Raw genomic sequence first — 21,681 nt, 5'->3', positions numbered from 1 at the left:
ATGCAATTCTATTCTGTGTGCATGGCCATATATGCAGATGTTAAATCCCAGTGTCCAGGTCTGCTAGCCAGATCGCCTATATGTCACGAGTTTCTTCTAAGAATGTCAACGCCAGGAGGCGCGATGTTTGGGTCTCGAATGAGCTGGTATTCTGAACGTCCACAAAGCTCCTCTACTCTGTCCACCAGCAGCGCTCTTCCAGAGCTGGGTTGAGATTCTAGGATGGCGACAGGAGGGGCGAGGTAAATTGTTGATTTCTTGGTTGATGGGTTTGTTGTCGCTGTCAAGACGCCGTGTAAAACAATGCGACTCAGATCGCCAGGTCGACGACGTGTGTTGCGAAACGACGTTAACGGGGGGAAGACGTACATCGGGGGGTGTCACGGCAATTGTTTCCAAGGAGGAGTGTTGAATTTCGATTTAAAGCTTTCGTGACTGCAGGGATTCATCTTCTTGGTTCTTTCGGTAAAGTCACGTAGAAGGGAAGTAATAAAATAATAAAAATAAAACATAATTTCATTTTATTATGTTTTATTTTTATTATTAAAATAATAAAAATAAAACATAATTTCATTTTATTATGTTTTATTTTTATTATTTTATTACTTCCCTTCTACGTGACTTTACCGAGAGAACCAAGAAGATGAGGAGTGTTGAGGTTGGAGTGCAGTGCTCGGTTGTGACCGCAAGGTGGCGCGGTACGAACGTTCGCCTCGGTCCAAATGAACAAAAAAAACCAGTCACGTGGATTCATGAAGCTCTCCCACGTGGGCGCAGTCGGTACAAGCCCGATGATGAAGTCGACTTGCTTATTAATGAATCACGTAGATGCATTTTAAAAAAATAAAATATTAAAACAATTTCTAATAATCCGGCAATGAAATATGTGCGTGTTGTGATGTTCATTTTGTTGGAGAATGCCCCTGTTTATGATTGCAGTAATTTAATTCAAGCTGCAGGTGGACCAAACTATTGATTGTACATCTCTGCGCCTTTAGTAAAGCATATATTACTCGCACTTTACAAAACTAGGTTGATGTTTAATATTTGTTTTATGCGGAAAGTTGGACGAGCATATTACATATGATCATTATCGGTCATTGTCTCTCCGCTGCTGGATGAAGGCCTCCCGCACTCCGTCACCATCCCTCGCGGTCCGGTGCCGCTTGCATCCAACTCACTCATGCAGATGGACCGATCTCATCGCTGCTTATTACATTTAAGACGATAGGAAAATTAAAAATATAACACACTTTCCGTTCAATACCTCATTTTTTTATATTACCCCCCTCATTTCTTTTCATTTTACCCCCCCTCCCCCCTCCTTTCACAACCCCGACTCTTATTTTCCCTGCGGGACTTGCGACTACCCCTCCGTATGTTGAATACCCCCCTCCCCCCTTCTTCCCTTACCCCCCCCCCCCTCCGTATGTTGAATACCCACCCTTCCCCCTTCCTCCCTTACCACCCCTCCCCTCCATAAGTTGAATACCCCCCTTCTTCCCTTACCCCCCCCCCCCCCCCGTATGTTGAATACCCCCCTCCTCCCTTCTTCCCTTACCCCCCCCCCCCTCCGTAAGTTGAATACCCGCCCTGCCCCCTCCTTCCCTTACCCCCCCCCCCCTCCGTATGTTGAATACCCCCCTTCTTCCCTTACCCCCCTCCCCCCCGATAAAAGCACATTGGCTCCCCTGACGCGAATCCTTTGTGTGAAAGAGTCGATCGATGTAGAGCCCCGACTTGTCCGTCTACACCCGCGGTTTCATTTCCCCGTCGTGTACAGACAGAGCGGTCGCGTCGGGTCTCGTGGCCTCCGAGTTTGTCTCCGTCCGCATTTCCTGTCACCTAAAAGCGTTGCTACTGGTCCGATGTTCGTTGTTGTTTCGTAAAATCCGAAATAAAAAATAAATAAAAATATTTATTTCAGCCTTCATCTCAGCCTTTTTCGATTTGCATATTTACGCTAAGCGGCCGCGTCTGTCTAAACGCACAATTAAGGAGCGGTTTCTGTCTTCTGGGCCTCATCGGCAGTCACATTCGATCAGCAATTGCATCCGATTTAGCAGAGCAAGACAAAATAAAAATCATCATGAGGGATGTCGCGGCAGGTATTTACATTAAATTCATCTATTGCTATTCTTCGTTTTTTCGGTAAAGGCACGTAGAAGGGAAATAATAAAATAATAAAAATATAAAAAATAAAAATTCTCACGACGTTTCGACTGCAACACAAGCAATCATCATCAGGTGTGAAATCCACAGCAAGAAAAATTTGGAAAAAGTGGCGGTTTTTCAAAATTTTATTGCTGTGGATTTCACACCTGATGATGATTGCTTGTGTTGCAGTCGAAACGTCGTGAGAATTTTAATTGTTTAATATTATTTTATTATTTCCCTTCTACGTGACTTTACCGAAAGAACCAAGAATATGAATCCCTGCAGTCACGAAAGCTTTAAATCAAAATTTAACATCTATTGCTGTTATGTATCGCCACATTTGTGTCAACTCTGGACTGGTGTTGCCCTTCTTGGGCTCATGGACAGCCCTGGATGCCAATCAAAATTGGAGTCCGCGATAAGCGCTCAACATTTTAAACATTCTAGATTTGAAGCTTTCGTGACTGCAAGGAATCATCTTCTTAGGTTTTTTCGGTAAAGTCACGTAGAAAGTAAAATAAAATAAAAACAAAAATCACGACGTTTCGGAGGCAACACAAGTCTCCGTCATCTGGCTGTGACGGTCCCACCTGATGACGGAGACTTGTGTTGCCTCCGAAACGTCGTGATTTTTGTTTTTATTTTATTTTACTTTCTACGTGACTTTACCGAAAAAACCTAAGAAGATTTTAAACATTTCCATGCAGAACCACCCCGAGTCTTGACGCTCAGCGTATATTGCCTTTAAAAAAATCAGCATCAATTATGATCATCATCACCAACCATTATGTTCTGCAGAGCATTGAATCACCGTTTTTTGGGGGTGGAAATTGCATTATATAGGGGGTGCGACAATGCATGTGTTCATGAATTACCGTCGATCCTTAAGGCTAAGAGCACATGCTTCTATTCCCGTGTTGAAGCAACACTTGAAGTGCCGGGCATTCTCTCTCTTTCTCACCACAGCTGTGGACCGCACGGAACCGCGCTCGGACGTAGCACGGGAGATGTGCGGCGTGCCACGTTGTTCCACACGTGGAAAATCAAAGATTCACCAATCTGCGACTGCTGTTAAGCCAAAGCCATCAAACGCATCACCGACGAGTGTCGCCATCCACGCCACACACCCTGGCGACATCGCTGCAATCCATACAGCATCTACTACTACGACTGCCGATTTGGACTGGTTGAACGACCTTAACGTTCAACTATGACATCATCTATGCAATCCATACAGCAACTACTACTGCCTCCTTGGATTGGTTAAAGGACCTTCACGTTCAACTATGACATCATCTCTACAATCCATACAGCATCTACTACTGCCGACTTGGATTGGTTAAAGGACCTTCACATTCAACTATGACATCATCTATACAATTCATACAGCATCTACTACTGCCGACTTGGATTGGTTAAAGGACCTTCACGTTCAACTATGACATCATCTATACAATCCATATAGCATCTACTATTGCCGACTTGGATTGGTTGAAAGACCTTCACATTCAACTATGGCATCATATAGACATCGTCGATACAAACTGTTGCTTAGATGCCATACGAAAGAAGAAGCAAAGCTGGTTCGGAAGTCACAAGCAAGTAACCCAGCACCGGCAAAGACATTGTACACACGGTCGAGGTTTGGCTGCGTACAGTGCGAAAGAAGTTCAACATACACACCATTTCGAGAAACGGCTCTTCCTCATATCAGTGACCTCTAACCACCTCTGCATTATATATCCGCTACGACGTAGGGCCATTGCCCAAAACGTCGACTATTATGTTTGTCTTCCTCTTGAGAGCAGAGTTATGAACGAATATGTTGGATTTTTTTTTGCCAAGTCTGCTTTATTCTATTCCACATTCATGACCCGCGGTGGCCAAGAACATCCCCTGCAGCCGTCGTTGGGGCGGGTGGGAGGGTCGAGTGGTGCGGAGGGAGTTGTGTGGTGGGGGGGGTGTCGGGCGGTGGGCAAGGGGGGTGCTTGTGGGTGGGAAGAAGTCGTGGTGGGTTTGGGGGGGGGGGTCAGGCCGGCTTTGGGGTCAGAATGTCGAGTGGGAGGCGCTGCTCTTCAAGCAAAAGGTGCAGCGCTGGTGACGAAGCAGCCGCAGGTCGGCGCCCGCTAAGGGGCTGTAAAGCTCCGGCCGGATCCTTAATCCTGGCGACAGATGCCCCCTCCCTCCCCCCTGCAGATTCTCCACTCTCGCACGCAAATCGCGGCGGGGGGTGGGGGGCGCGGGGCCACGGCACGGGAGCTTAGATTGATGCTGCGCTTTGGGGCAACAGCAGCAGCAGCAACGGCAGTAGCAGGAGCAGTATCAGCGACAGCAGCAGCAGCAACAGCAGCATTAAAAGCAGCAACAGCAGTTGACAACAGCAATAGCAGCAACAGCAGTCACAGCAACAGTAGCAGCAACAGCAACATCGGTATTACACGTGAATGCTTGTATGCATATATAAGCAAAAGAAAACATCAGTTCCGTCTCCACACATATATAACAGTAGTTCTAGTCGATCAACCTATTTATTGGCTTTTCCGACCAATATCAAGCGGCATTTATTCAGCCATTCATTTCGTGTCCATCACACCAACTTAGATAGATCAGTGACGACCATTTGTGGGCACAGGTCCGTCCGGTGACGGTCAGTAAACGATGCTTAAATCCAGTGGCGGCTCCTGCAAAATCTCTCAGGGGGGGCAAATGTCTGGATGATTTATAAGGATAAGGTCCACCCATGCAAAGGATAAATTAGCAGCTTAAGCATGTAAAGGCAACTTCACTTCTTTAATATTAATGAAAAATAAAGTGACTCTTACAATACATCTTGTTTGTTTCTATACTCACTATTAATACAATCCACTCAAGTTTATTTTATTAAAGATTCCACTAGGTGGCGACAAATAAAATTGTTGACTGAAACGTGCTTACGTATGATGACGTAAGCACGTTAGGGCGAGCCCTCCCGGAAGCCATAGAGAATGCATTGCAGCGCCCCCCGTTCGAAAAAAAACCATCTTTGAATGTAAGTCTATGGGAACACTCTGGGCGATTCTCAGCCGGAGTGAAATCGCCCAAAAAGAGGCGGTACTCCACAGAACGTGACATGACGCTGATTGGACTATATCCAGAGGCACAGTGACGGCTAGCGTGACTCTGTGGTTGAATGACATTGGTGGTGCGTCGCCCAATCGCCCTAATGAAGAAACCGCCCCTGCTTAAATCATCAGCATTCGTTGAAGCAAGTACAGTCAATTCTGGAATGAGTTCAACCTGCTGGATCTCATCAGCAGAGTCGGGGATGTTTTCTGAACAAATGCTGCGAGATTACTGGATGCTACTGGATTTGATGGTTGTTTTCGCTCGAGAGAGACACCTGTAATTGTGGATGATGGCCTCTGGTGGATGATGGCCTCCCCACACGGTACAGGGCTTGGGAGGTTATTGTACATATTCTTGGGTTTTTTCGGTAAAGTCACGTAGGTAAAAAATTAACACTAAAATTATCGTGCTGTGACGGTTCCACCTGAAGACGGAAGCTTGTGTTGCCTCCGAAACGTCGTGATTTTTATTTTATTTTTATTTTACTTTTATTAATTTTAGTTTACATTTTTTACCTACGTGACCTTACCGAAAAAACCCAAGAATATGAATCCTTGCAGTCACGAAAGCTTCAAATGTAGGTTATTGTACCCCACACAATCACGCTGATCAGTGCGGTTTAGTGAACGCGGGGATGCCCTCAACACCAGGCAGTGGTTTGACAAATGGTAAGTACATGTATGTATGTGTTGAACTTCTTTCGCACCGTACGTAGCCAACCGTGCTAATCGGAGGTGCGGGAGAAAGACATGTACATTACATGTGTCTATTTAGTCTGGCGACCAGTGATCCTCCCGTTAAATAAGCAATTGCGGTGGCCGGGTGGCTTCCCAGTCAGAGCGCTGCGTCTTCGGATTTAATGCGGGCTTCAGCTGCCCGTGATGACACTGGGTTCTCCAGGAATGTCGTGGTTTCAGCCCGGTCACCAACCACTGCACGAACACCCATCACACTGTACGTGGTGTTTCACGTTGGATACATTTTAGGCTATGAAACAAAACATCGTCTATCAGTTGGAGTGTCACGCGAGCAGAAACATCTCAAGAGCGGAGCGCCTCCTTGTGTATAGATATGAAAATAAATCACTTGAAGCGATCTCAGGAGTAGATCGGTGATACCTTCTTCCCGCGGGCCCGAAGAAAAAAAAAAGACAACAACAGCTCCAAATATCAATCACCTTTCTGTCACCACTTGAAACAAAGCAATGAGATGCCCGTTCTGTCAGCGAGCGCCTATGAATGCAGGCATGGCACACGCAAAGAGATGTCGTGACTTTGTTTTCTTCACGGTTGAAATGTTGATCACAACTGCACCCAGGATTAATTTCAGAAGCAGAGTCAACCTCAAGGCGAACCGAGGTGGTGTGGGGGGGGCGGGGTGGCAGGTTCAGTTCCTCATTAGCCACGAGCATTGCGCATTGCACGGTTGAGAGTCGAACCGAGTCGCCGGGCTCGTAGCGCAGTGCGCAGAAAAATGTTAGATCCCTTTCCGCCATTTTTATAATAAAACACAGTAGGGTAGAACAGATGCACCACACGATGCCTGCACGCAATGCAGTGACATTAAACACGCGCATCTCTAAGACGCGGTGTCACACACGCACGCACACGCGCACACGCGCAAACACTATTGCCTGCGCGTGTCACGTCAACGTCTCTCAAGCGCTTCTCGTTCAGCTGATGAACCACCATTCGTTCGCCCTTTACACTTTCATGCGGAGCTTGCGCTCGACGCGCGCGCGCTGTCCACAACGCTGGGAGTGCTGAATTCACAAGCACATCTTTTTAATGGCGCCCGCGTTGCACGGGAACGCTTATATAGCGGCGGCTCGGCTTATGGCGAGCGTAAATCCGACGGCTGAACAAGAACTGCACACGCACACGCACGCACATGCACGCACACGCGCACAGCCGGTGGCGCATTACGTGCTGGGGTTGGGCGTCAGCGCCGCGTATGATTTGATCAGCAGCGAACGGATAAAGCTTCCCGAAAAGTTGGGCTAGCTGCTCCCCCCACCCTCTCTATCCTTCCTCCCTATTCCTCCCCCCTCCCCTACTCATCCTCCCACCTCTACCCCCTCCCCCCCTATCACCGCCACCCGCCCGCCCGCCCTGCCTCCCTCCTCTGCCCACGCTCCGCTCCCTCGGATCTGCCTGGCTACAGGCGCTGTCCATACTGCTGGGGGTGCTGAAATTAGACGACGCTCAGGCGAGTCGCCGTATGCCAATGCGCGAGTCTTTAGACTCAAGTGGGGAACCCTGGCTTTCTGTTTAAAGACAACAACAACAACAACACCGATAGCAGAAAACGGGGCAGGTGACTCTATCCTTTTGTTTAATTTTTTTTTGTAAAGGAAAGCAGTAGACTTTGAGTGGTGCTTCCCCCCCCACCCCTCCATTAATTACTGCCGCTGCCAAATCCATTCGAAGGAATGTCCACCGACTATTAAGACGCGAGAGCAATTTAGCGTGAATACCCCCCCACGCCCACACACACCCATTACCGGTCGGAACGCGTTGCACTTTCGCATTGAGACGACGCTTCCGTGGCGTGCGCGCTGGCGTGTCGTGTTCATTTCGTCCGACGCGAATAGACGGACAGACATAGAGAGGGAGAGAGAGAGTAATTGAGATTAATCGCGCTACAGGTTTGCGACGATCTGCTGTCACCTGCGAGACAATGTTCGCGCTTCTTTGTAGCGGTTGCGCGACGTCTTCCGTGAATTGAATCATCCTCCCAAGCTTGCAGCCGCGTTCTCCGAGCTAGCCCGGCAACTCCATCGACGATGGAAGCGTTCAAGGAGCGCGTGTTCGTTCCCGGCAAGGAGAAGCTCAAGGAAGCGGCGGGGAAATCGCTTCGGCTCCTCCACAGGTACGACTCTGCCCCCCCCCCCCCCCCACATGCCACCGTCCTCTGCTGCTTGAGCTGGAGGTTATCGTACTTGTGTAGCTGTTGTTGCTGTTGTTACCTTCGTCTTCATCTGATATAACCTGTAGAACGGTTGTTGTTGTTGTGAACACCGCTGGTGCGTGACCGTGTTAAAGTGACGAGCTCAATGCAACACACGTATTCATTCATATATATTGCACCTTCAATAGTGCTGCTTGTGTCTGGCTACTTGGCGTTTTTATTAGCCGTTGGGACTATGCTCAGAAATTGTGATTAAAACTAAAAAACCCGTACAACTAAAAACAAAACCTCACCATATTTCAAGATGTGTTTTACTTGTTATTGTGGGCCACTGCAAATGCCATTAATTAGTGGTGCATGTTAATTCTTTTGACTGTTATAAGAGATAGCGAGTTGCTCGAGATATTTCAAAACGCAACCGCGCGAAAGGTGTGCTTGCATTCAGTAGATTCTAATTGTATTGTCGAGTAATTGATGACATTTCAGTGGCCGATATAACTGATTAAGCCATCTCGAGGAGAGAGAAAGAGAGAGAGTCGGAAACTGACGACGCCTTAAATTCGTTGTTTTCATCGCAATGCTCGTCTTGTCCGTCAATTGTGACTCTGAGCCAGAATCCGCTTTCCGGTCTCTGAGCCAGACTCGGTTTCTGAGCCAGACCCGTGCCCTGAGCCAGAGTCCAGTCCTTGAGCTAGATTCGATTTACGAGCCAGACCGAGTCTCTAAGCCAGAAGACAGTCCCCGAGCCAGACCCAGTCTCTGAGCCAGACCCGTACCCTGAGCCAGACCCCAGTTTCTGAGCCATGACCCATTCGTCTGTTAAAGGTGCTGTGGCGGCGGGGAGTTTAAGGAACGAAAACGATCGAATTCATTAAAACAATCGCGACGGGAGGATGCCTCCCGCATCCCGGACTCGACTACCTCCACCAGAGCCACCACCATTTTGAGCCCCTGATTTTCTTCGTGTCTCATACAGTGCCCGCTCCTGCCATTAATTATTTACACGCGAAATGGTTCGTGAATCACATCGGCCCTGCACATAAAAGGCAACGCATGGGCCCCCGCATGAATTATTCACTGCGCATTAATATCGCGACACGCGGGAGCCCGGCCAACGTTTGGTGGTGTTTGCAAAGAATCGCGATTGATTTTGTTGTTGTCGATGCTCTGTTGATGTTGTTGTTGTTGTTGTTCGTATCATTGCACCCGACAAATATGACATTGTATAAAGGAAAACGCAGTAATTATGCAAATATGTAATTTTATTTTTTATTTTGTATCTGCAATGATGACAGGTTTGACGTAATTGTCGATGACGTAATGAAATCTATTTTTAATCTGGGGCCCAGCTGTCACGCCCCCCCGCCCCCCCCCCCCTTAAAAGCGGCTTATGCTGATAATCTGCGAGCGTTCCACATGTACCCGCCCGCTATAGCTTCCGATTGAACTCGACCATTTTCTCCGCAATATAACTTCTCACAATGTGAATGGCTCCGGGCATTATATAATGGCAACAGTATAATTGTAATGATACCACATGTGCGTCCTAGAACCACGCGTTCCCGTCCCATTTTTTTTTAAAGACACCAAGTTCCCTTCGCGAATACGAATTTCTCGCTCTCGCGCTGCGCGCACACTCGCTCAACAGATATCCCAACCTGCAGCAAATACTTTTAGATTTGATTTGCTTTGGCTCGTATGTTTTGTCAAGTGTAATTGCGTTATCATACCGACGGTATGTCACTAACCAAACCGACGGTTCTTTTGGTAACAATTATGTTTTATCCACCTTCTCTCCACCGCGTAATGGGAATGTCAAACCCGAATTAAGACATCTTAGATTCGTCAACACGCCCAACACTAAGACGTGCCGAAAATAGCCAATAAAGCCACGTGATGTTATATATAATCATACACATAGCATTCTAATTTGTATTACGCAATAATCAGAGGCACTGTCAACAGTTGTGTATGCTGCTGCACAGCAACTCTACACACGTCAACAACGCTGTGGCCTTAAAAAGAATGCATATAGAATCAGCGACGTTTCGGGCACTGGCCCTTCTTCATAGCAAATGAAGAAGCACACGAAGAACGCCCATTGTGCAAAACGTCACCGATGTTATATGCATCTTATTTTTTCAAGGCAGTGTTGTTGACAAGTGTGTTAAGTTGTTGTTATTTGTGCCTGTGCACCACTGCCAACGTAGCAGCAACACCAACATTACAAAAGAATGTGACACTTCAATATGCTGTAGCGATCAAGTTGTTACAGAGACTAAATATTCCAAACATATTTTGTATTTTGGACTTTAAACAATGGTTTGTTAGTCATGGTACGATCTATCTTATATAACGAGCGAAACACTGCGCGCACGTGTGTGTGTGTGTGTGTATGTGGCGAGCGGTAGTGTAGCGGTTAGCGCTACGAACCCAGGAATCAGAGTTCGATTCCCGCTCACGGCCACCATCACCAGCAGTGACGATTATCTGAACCCGTCCTGGGTTCAGATAATCGACTCAGCCTCAAATGACGACCTGTCGCGGTGTGTAAACGTCGCTACTGGGGAGACAAAGGTGGCCGGGCATGGTGCTGGTCACCCACACCCTCGTGTGCCGTGCCGGTCTTCATCGTTGCTCGCTCATAGCACTTGCCCCAACAGCCTATTCAAGCTAAACGGGGGAATATTTGCCTTTGTTATGTATGTACGTGTGAAAAAAGTTCTCATCAAACCGGTTGTTTAGTATATTTGTCTGATGGAAAATAATTTGTAATATTTTATTAGCACCAACTTGGGATGGTATTACAATTCATCGCATGACCATCGCGTGGAAGATAATGAACTGTGGATACGGACTAAGGAGATGGAGTATGACGCAAGCGGTGTCATGCTGCGGCAGTCGGGAGGGCGTTAACAGCATTTATAAAATCAAATAATTGACAATGGACGTGGCTTTTATGAACCAAATTATTTTTTTAGAAAAGTTTAACGATTTTACGATTATTATTGTCTTTTATAGAGAGCCGCACATCACACACCCGCTATCTAGTTACGAATAGGCGACAAGCAACACATTACATTTTACAAACAAATACAAATATAGTATTCACATATTAATTTACGGATCATGCGGTGTGATTGAAATATTACGAGCGTTGTCGATAGCGACGCATGTAACCCACGTATGTTGACAATTTTATAATAACGATTAGATATTGTTATTGTACAAATGTATATCACGGAATATTGCACTGACGAAAACGGATACATATATACACTAACGTGTAAATGATGCCGCAGGTGTAGAGGCAGATACACACACACACACTTATGCATAGTATCAGTCAGAATCCGTTAGCGGGCTCTGACCGCTTTCTAAATGCTTTAGCGTCACACTCTGCGGTAGGATAATTAATTACTTGGGTTCACTGTTGATAGGGATCGTCAATGTTTAAGTGGTTATAACGGCAGCTCAAGCAATGTCGATGATGGCAGAGCGTAATCTCGTTATTTTAGTATTTGGGCCGGGAAAGTGGAGGGATGGGGTGGGGGTGTGGTGGTATTGGCTAAAATCAAAACATTTAAATTTCCCGATGTGTCTAATTGTTACGCATGGACTTTATATTCGTGCCAAATTTACCTCTCTCTAGCCCACATAAAACACGATCATTACATCGCATACGTTCAATCCGCATCGACTATGTATACATATATGTGTGTCACGAGACGGGTTACGTAATTTCGTTCGTAGTTTACCCTCGTTTCTAGCTTGCGCTCTCCGTAACACTGGCCCTTTACTACAGCACCGGAGTAACGTCATTTGTCTTTCCGTGCGGCAAGAGCAAACAACGGCTCTGCGTCTTCCCCGTCCACTGTTCAATTCAAGGCCACCCATCGCTCGAGCCCCACTTGGATTCACCGCGCAAGGCCGCTCACCGCGGGTTGGGGTTGAAGCCACCGATGTGCATCTGCACACACCGTCGGATTTATGTTGGAAAGGCGAGCGGCGGTGCCGACACGTAACGTGTCAATTAAATCATGACTATCAATTAAGCATTCTTTCGGTGAGGACGATCGCTTGTGTGGCGATCGAAACCCTCTTAAGCCTCACCTTACCATATTAATAAAAAGTATGCGGCCCTTGCCCCACCACCTTCTCCAACCATTATATAAACGGAGTGGTAGCTCCTGCAATCTCTCATTTACTTGATACAGCTGTCGTGGCTGTGACGGTTCTACCTAAAGACGGAAGCTTGTGTTGCCTCCGAAACGTCGTGATTTTTATTTTATTTTATTTTACTTTTTTAATGTTTTACCTACGTGACTTTACCGAAAAAACCTAAGAATATGAACTATTATTATTTTTCTACGTAACGTTACCGTAAAGAATCAAAGAGACTGGATCCCTGCAGTCACGAAAGCTTCAAATCAAGGTTAAGCATTCGTTTTTCTTCTTGGTTCTTTCGGTAAAGTCACGTAGAAGGGAAGTAATAAAATAATAAAAATAAAACATAATAAAATTATTCTCACGACGTTTCGGCCACAACGCAAGCAGCCGTCCTCAGGTGAAGAAACAGGTCTGTCGAGAAGACAGCGTCTACGTGACTTTACCGAAAAAACCAAGAAGATGAATCCCTGCAGTCACGAAAGCTTTACATCGAAATTTAAGCATTCTTTGTTTGTGTTTTACCAGGTTAAAGCCCATTGAGCTACTTAGCTCTCTTTCAGAAGCGACCTGGCCACAAATGATAGCTCAACGAAGTGGCTTATCGCGTGGATATTTACAGCAGCAGCCAAACAAACTCTCGACACGCACAATGCAGACAGTGGCGATCGTCCAAACACTCCAAGCTCCCTTTTTGGTATCTCGCCCATTAAAAGCAGAAACACGGCGCAAATATCTTTCAAGGTCAAGCCCGTCCTTTAAAAACCCGCGGTGCACCCCCCCACACCCTCCCCCTCGCCGCACCCGCCACCCCATCGCACCGCCCCACCCTGCAGCGTTACGGCAAAAAAAGAAAAAAAAAATCTGTCGGAAACAAAAGAAGGGCGCGGAGAATGCCCGTGACGCGGCCGCGACTCGGTGCGGATGGATACGATGCCCGTGCGTGCAGTTCATTCACATACGAGCGCCTCTCGCTCGTCCTCGCAAACGCACGCGGTCGCGTCTTTCACGAGCGCACGCGCATCGCGTACGGACGGATGGATGAACTGCGAATCGAGGAATAAACGTGGGGATGGGAGAGTCGGTTAGATTGTGCACGTGGGGAGAGAAAACAACAACAACAACAACACATCGCTCGCTATGATTCAGCCACCGCTGGTTGAATGTCTTCCCAAGCCGTCGTCATATCTCACGGTTCTGCGATATAGCAAATCATCGCTCCATCTCCGCGAGCGGTCGTGCTTTGAGACGCGTTCCATTGCTTGGCTCATCACCTGTCAGCATCTGTTCTAGCGACGTGCTCTGCTCTCAAGCCAGTTGATTTTGCTGCTTGGCACAGGGTCGAAAGAGACAATGGATATTGTTTTTTTTTTGGTGAACGCACACACGGGGCATTCGTACAGGCGCGCCTGTGAAATTGTCACAAGGATGGTTGTGCGTGAAGATATTCTCTTCGCCACGGAACTGTCAATCATAATGAGAAGATGTATGAAACTCGAGGAATCCGATGGGCTACAAAGCTCTTGTTCACACGTGTTTAATATCTCCCAGTGCTTCCGTTGCTACGTGGCCTCTCGTTGTTCATCATCATCATGATTTGGCATTTTTATTGCATTTACTTATTTATGAAGGAGAGCCACACTGAGTCGTATGGCTATTTTTCAGGGCTGTCCTGCGTTGGGTGTTTTTTTAAATATTTGTTTTCCAGCCAATGAATGACGAGTGTTCATTATTACACACGTGGGAGGAGACCGTAGCACCCGGAGATAACCCGACTCGCAAATGGGGCAACGCTCTCTCCCCGTACAGATGGAGATAGATGGCGATTAGTCCACTTGCTGTACTTAGCCTCTCCCGGCTAGTCAGGGTATGGGCACCTTCTCGACGCTCACGGGAAGCGAGCATCGCAACATTCGTGCGGTGATCCACTAACCCTCGTTGCCTCCGCAGTGCTGGACTACAGGCTGCCACGGGCATAGCCACCGCTGACCGCAGCGGCTTTGTCAATCCACTGCTGGATGAACGCCTCCCCCCACCGCGTGTCGGTCATGGGCAGAGGTCGACAACCAAAATAACAAGAAGAGCCATGCTTTTTTTCAAATTCGGTAAAAAAATAAACCCCCTTCAATATTCCAAAAGCCGCAATGCAATGTGAATACGAGACGGTGGTGGTCCTTAATAAAAAAAAATAACCGAGGATCAGGTTTACGATCGTCCGTTCGTTTCTCAGTCCGCTTGTCCTGGTGAAAGTCGCGGCGGCAGCGTGTTGAGTAGTGGCGGTCCACACCTCCCTGTCCCTGGTGACAGACTCCAGCACTACTACACTATACACTGCTACACTATACACTACACTATATACTACTATACACTATACACTACACTACTGCACACTACACTATACACTACTATACACTATACACTACTATACACTACACTACTGTACACTACTATACACAGACTCTAGCTCTTCCTGGGGAATTTCCAGGCGTCCCCACGCCAGCCGAGCGACATGATCCCGCCAGCGTGTCCTGTCGACGTGTTGTTATTACTATTATTATTTTGTATTCCTGTTGTTAACACAATTATTGCATTCGCTACGACGCTGCATGCAAACACTGCCTGCGCATGTTCGTTGCCTTTGTGGGCATTAAAGCGGTCGCTGGATCTAATTCGATGATTCGAAAAATGTAAAGAACGCGCCACCTCGGTTGCAATTACCGCACGCGCAGAGCGCACAGTATTTTAACGCGCGTATATTTGCACACTCGCGCGGTGCGTGCCTCGTAAATGCACGATAATTTGACGCTAAATATACGCCTGGGTGGACCAGTGGCGCAGTGGTTCGCGTCCTGCAACGTGACCCCGTTAAAAATAAAAAAATAAACTGCGGGAGACGATGCAATTGGTGCCACTTTGTCAGGAAGTGAGCAGTGATTTATTTTCGGGTGGATAGCCTCGCTCCTGTCACAGCAATGTGGAATTTCCCCCACTGGCGCAGGGCTCCAGACAGGCGATAAGCAACGCCGCAATGGTCATTCGAGACGCAGGACATAATATCTGAGTGCGAGACAAGCATTGACAAAGGGATCATTCCACCGCCATGTTAATCTCGACATGTAACGTGAGCGCAAGTGTTAGAGCGGTGGCGCAGTGGTTAGCGCATCGCGCTAGGAACCCGTCGGTCCGAGTTTGATTCCCGTCCATCCAGCAGTGGAGTGACAATGAGCTGTAAATGATATTGTTGTTTGCCGTAATGTTGCTATTTACAGTAATATTGTTATCGCAACATGAATTACACACTATATGAATACTCACTGAAGAGTACGTATCGTATATGTATTTATGTAAAGCTCTATAATGTGCCGATATGTTTATAGTGGAAATCTAAATCTTCACTTAAAGCTTTCATGACGGCGAGAATTATTTTTCTTTGGGTTTTTCGGTAAAGTCACGTAGATAGAACAATACAATAAAAAATATATTAAATATATTAAATACAATAACCGTACTAACAATTTGCAGCCTATTTTGTCATTAAAAGCACCCTCGTTATTATTCGACCATATCGATTAGCATTGCAGTTATATAATTGTTGAATACACTGCTGGATGAAGGCCCTATCCCTCTCGCATCGGTCACGATGTTGTTGGACCATACTTGACCACGCTGGTCAGCGCCGGTTAGGGAAAGTGCGGCTCAGGACGGGGTCAAGCTCTCTCCTTCCCTCGCCACTGATGTCTCCCTCGCCACTGACTGGGCCAATTAATCGCTGGGCTCATAGCGCAGTGCGCTAACCACTGCACCACCGCTCCCCCCCTACTATGTACTATTGTGTCATAACTACGATTGTATTATCCAAGTACTGAGTTTATAATAATGATAATAATTTATGGTTACGTGGCTATTTTCGTTCCGTAGATTATTCCGTTGGGAGACTATGGTCAATGTGTCATGCCCTACCGGGCCCGTCCAACAATGTAAACATCAAAGAGCGATTAATCTGATTATTCGTTCAAAGAATAGGTTAATGTACAATTCTAACTTTTCTAAATGTAAATAAATGAAGATGTATATTGTTTAACAAACAAAAAAACATTCACTGTTATTTAAATTACTTGGAGGATCGGATGTCGGTATCATTTCACGTCTCGGGGCCACGTGGATCATCAACATCGCAGGATCGCAGAGATGATGACGGTTTTGGGAGTGAGAATCAGGATCGGTTTTTTATCCCGGAGGAATCCGATGAGCTATTAAGCTCTTTTTTTCCACAGATGTTTAGTAGCTTCACAGATGGGTCTTTCATCCAGCTGTGGATTTGATCTGTCGTGGCTGCTGCTGATGATATCGATTTTAAAATATCATACATGAATGTATGTTGAACTTCTTTCGCACCGTAGTCGCCAACCATATATTGTATACAAGTGTGTATACTGTATATATGTGTATTCAATTATATACACATATATATTTCGGTGCAGACATCAAAACATGTTTCAATTGATTTGATGGAAGTAAACCACAGACAATTCTATCTGAGCCTGGCATGGTCCTCCACTAGGTCGATTCAACCTAAAAACGACTTTCCAGGTGCTAAATATCAAGTTGATTAAATACATGCACCTAGACTTCTGGTATACTGTACAGACAGTATATATGTATATACTGTATAGAGATTATATATACTGTATATACAGTATATATACTGTATATATATTATATATACTGTATAGACAGTATAGATGTGTGTTTGCCAATAGAGCGAAGGAGGCATTGGCTCTCTGTCAGGCCTAATTGCAACGGGAGCTGTCCGGGGCTGATGTACAGAAATTATTTAGGGGCAGGGGGGTGGGGTTAACGGAAGTTGAATGGGCTACCCTGTCGTATTGGAGGTCCCCGAGTATATTTGATGAGAAATGAAGCCCTGTATGTACACACATATACACATATATATATACACAACGTGGGGCTGCGTGCTGTGTGCATACTGTAGACGTACATGCAATAATACATGAATCGCAATGTTATTTATAGATGGCCGGGTGCCCAGGGAGATGGCGTTGTATCCAAGGCCGTCCACAGTTGGAGGCGGGGGGAGGCAGGGGAGGGAGGAATTGGGGGATTTGTCCCGGGCTCACAAAGAAGAGGGCCCAATAATGCTCTATTTTATATATATATTAAAAAAATTGTAATTCTCTCGCACGTATTGGCTGTGATTTTAACGTCTATTTTTATTTTGCGTCATGGGCACGTTTCGCGCTCAATTCCATCATCACGCCGCGACCGATAAAATAGATACCAATTTGCGGAACAGGTATAGCTGTGATTGACCTATGGGTTCACTAACCGCCCCCCGCACCATACCACATGAGGAATGTGGTATTTCCACCACGAGCCCAATAATGTGAACACAAGATCACCACAAGCCCCATACTAACCGGCAAATAACGTTATAAATGACGTTATAAATAACGTTTACGTTATAAATAACGTTCGCACACCGAGATATATTGTACCCCCAAGCCCTGCTTTTTTTGCGAATGAGACTTTCGTCCCAAATGGGCTTTCTATCGCACGCTTGGAAACAAAGTCCACGATGGGAACGAATTGTCGAGCAGAAGAACCTCGACCCAGTCTCGAGACTCGCCCCATCCCGAGGGTGCCCCGCTACGCACTGCGCTTGGCTCCCTGGTGGCCCGGAGAAAAGCCACGGCGGGATGAACGACCCACGTGCCCGCACACGCCGCGGTTCGTGAGCCCACATACACGAAGGTTCATTAACGCCGCGTGATAGGCGAACAGCGGTAGCATGATGGTGTGCACTGGGTGTGTTTTTGTTGTCGTGAAACATTGCAAATCAACGCCGTAAAAATTAATCGTGGACACGGTCACAGATATATGTACAGTACAGACGTGCACGAGAAATGAATGGCCTTTTCTGACGATTTGAAAAAAGGACCATTGCTCGAAACGTTAGTCAATTTATATTTAATCTTTGCCTAAGCTTTCATGGTGATGTCGTTTTTTAATATTATATCTACATGATTATTTTAAATATTTGTATGCATTTGTACTATTGTAAATTTGGATAGGCTGTCATTCACAAAGCAGTCCATTGAATTCTCCTTTGAATGTCAACATTGAGAATGTGTAAACAGATGTATGCATGCTTGTGCATCTATGAATCTACATGTTCTTACGTGTGCTTGCAATACAGATACGTGCGCAAGATGTATGCATGTAGATGTTGGATGTATATATACATCGACATATGTGTGGCTTGTATATGATTGCAGTACAGTGGTAATATATAAGGTCCTGTAAGACACTGTGTGTGTTGGATATGTGTGTGTTTGTAATTGCATACGTGGGGAGCGGTAGTGTAGTGGTTAGCGCGCTGCTCTATGAACCCGGCGGCCCGAGTTCGATTCCCGCTCACGGCCAACACCGACAACGATATCTGAACAAGTTCTGGGCATCCCCTAGGTCGACTCGGCCTTAAAGAAGTAACCGGTCTGGTTCGTGCATGAAGAACATCAGCACTGACAAAGTAGTCCGGGCCGTGTTAGCCATGACAGGTGCTCGATAACAACACTTGCCCCAACAGTCGGTTAAGGCTACGTGGGGGGTCTTTGTCGGTGTAATTGTCGGGCTAAGACGGTGGTCGACAACCTTCGGCTCTGGAGCCGCATGTGGCGCTGCAAGGGCTGCTTTGTGACGTTTATTATTATTATTATTGATTGTTTTTTACCAAATTCGAACAAATGAATGTTGCACTTCTTTCGCACCGTAGTGTGCCGCCAACCGTGATTAATTTGGGTTGCCGACCCTGGCCCTAAGACGATCAGACGATGCCTCCCCCGCAACCCCCCCCCCCCGCCCGAACTGATAACGCATGCACGATATTAACGCCGCTTGTACCTACCCACCCACCTACCCAACACCTACCTACCCAACCAACCACCCACCTACCTACCCAACCACCCACCCACCAACCTACCCACCCACCTAAATACCCACCTACCTACCCATCCACCCACCCAACACCCACCCTACCTACCCACCCACCTAACACCCACCCACCTACCCAACACCTACCCAACCAACCACCCACCCACCCACCCACCCACCTACCCACCTACCCACCTACCAACCCACCCACCTAACCAACACCTACCTACCCAACCAACCACCCACCCACCTACCTACCCAACCACCCACCCAACACCCACCCTACCTACCCACCCACCTAACACCCACCCATCTACCCAACACCTACCCAACCTACCCACCCACCTACCCAACACCTACCCACCCACGTACCCACCCACGTACCCACCCACCTACCCACCCACCTACCCACCTACCCAACACCTACCCAACCACCCACCCACCCACCTACCCACCCACCTACGCACCTACCCAACATCCACCCACCCACCTACACGCAGGCGCATGTCCAAGCAAGAGGGTGAGATCGAACTGACCGAGGATGGGCGGCCCGTGCAAGTGAAGCCTCCCAAGGAGCCCCTCTGCGAGTGCCGCTGTTTCGGAATGCCCAAGCGTTACGTCATCGCCGTGATGAGCGGCCTGGGCTTCTGCATCTCCTTTGGGATCCGTTGCAACTTGGGCGTGGCCGTGGTGGACATGGTCAACAACAGCTCGTACCACTCGGGAGATAAGCTCATCATGCAGGTGCGTTGGCGAGCGCTCGCCACTGTTATACAGATTTGTGTGTTTTTTTTTCGGGTTGTTGCTGTTTTTGGTCGGAATGATGTCCGACATTGGAGGTTGGAGGTTATTTTAAGAAGAACTGATATTGAGCGTGGAGCTCCTTCGGGAACTTAACATTATTCTTCTTCTTCAGGATATCCAGGATGCCATTATCTATCCATCTCCCAGCCCCAAGCACACAATCACGTGGCATTCCCAGACAGTCTCCCATCCAAGTATGAACCAGGCTGACGTTTGCTTAGCTCTCTATATCTGACGATGCCTGACGCATTCAGTGTCCATTGCCACCTCCTGAGAAATTCCATCGTTTCACCCGCACCTCCGATTAGCACGGTTTGCTACGTACGGTGCGAAATAAGTTTCGGCGCGCACACCCACACACACGCCTTTACGATGAGCAATTCACAACGCAGGCGTCAATGCGGCATTTCTACAGACAGCGTTGCAGTTGTACGTGTTTGTAATCCGGCGATATACTTTACAAGAGAATTACAACTGTGACATCACCATGATTAGCAGTGGTACGTACTGCACTACACGCCGTACGTATAAGGTAGACGCTGTCAGTGAAATCCCACGGCTCTAATCCCCCAAGAGCCCAGATGCCCCCTTCCTTGGCTCCATTAACCCCCCCCCCCCCCCCGCTTAGGGCGAGACAACACCCATACCCACCCCAGCCGTCGATCATTCTCCCCAGACCTCACGTCAGCGCAACCTATTTATAATTCATAAACGAACTGCTATTTTTACTTAGTTTCGTTAATGTGTTATTTTGAGAAACTTGCACATTCAGAGATCTTTGGGGGTATCGTAATTTTTTTTTGTGGTTAATGCAGAGGACAGTGCGACAAAATCTGTTATTGTCAGCACCTCCCCGCCATGCCGGAACGTCTATGCTCGCCGCGTTCACCAACGAGCATGGACCAGCGCGGTGAAGTATGGTCAAACAAACCCCCACTACCCTCATCCAGCAGTGGATTGACATAATGGCTTTTTGCGAGTGCCCATACTTCACAAAAGCCCTCTCGCGGACCCCCTGACCCAGCCTACGTCCACCTCCTCGCGCCCCCACACAGGCAATGTTAATATTATTATTTAATAGGTAAAGTGATACGTGTACGTTGATTGGATAAGCGAGGCTATCGTTGCAATGGCAGAAAAATGGCTCACGCATGCGTTGTCTCGATCAGCGGCTAAACACACCTTTGCGTTACGAACCTGGTGGATGAGAATTCGATTCTTGGCCACGGCTATCATCAGTGGTGAGCGATTACCCCATGATCACAAAGGTGGTGAAGTATGGTCAAACAACGCCCATGACCCGCAGGTTGTTGGGGGGTCGACCTTCATCCAGAAATTGATTGACGAATGACTGAAAATGATGGTTGTATGCAGTTGCTATATATATATACTGCATAGACTGTTCCTTTCTGCGCATGGTCGTGTGATGATTTTGAGCAGGGTTGTAATCATAAATAAGCAATTTATTTACAATTACGCATGACAACAAGCGACGTGGATTCTCGGAATTTAATGAAACGTGAAACAATATTGGATGCATTGTTAATGCTTATACCGGAGTCGGTGCTTCACGTGTCCGTGTGTTTA

General features: G+C 47.1%; 1 protein-coding gene across 1 annotated transcript in view; it reads left to right on the top strand.

The window, feature by feature from the left end:
* Positions 1-7,436: 7,436 nt before the first annotated feature.
* The window catches only part of LOC144723029 (vesicular glutamate transporter 2-like), a 45,692-nt gene continuing 31,447 nt past the window's right edge, over positions 7,437-21,681 (top strand). The window contains exons 1-2 of the mRNA XM_078601553.1: positions 7,437-8,133; positions 19,791-20,034. Of these exons, the coding sequence (XP_078457679.1) occupies positions 8,048-8,133; positions 19,791-20,034 (330 nt within the window). The 5' untranslated portion in view covers positions 7,437-8,047. The remainder of the gene's footprint in view (positions 8,134-19,790; positions 20,035-21,681) is intronic.

Source organism: Lampetra planeri, chromosome 16, assembly GCF_965212315.1.
Source record: "Lampetra planeri chromosome 16, kcLamPlan1.2.h2, whole genome shotgun sequence".
In the NCBI taxonomy this organism is placed as follows: domain Eukaryota; kingdom Metazoa; phylum Chordata; class Hyperoartia; order Petromyzontiformes; family Petromyzontidae; genus Lampetra; species Lampetra planeri.
This window is presented reverse-complemented; position numbering and strand designations above follow the sequence as displayed.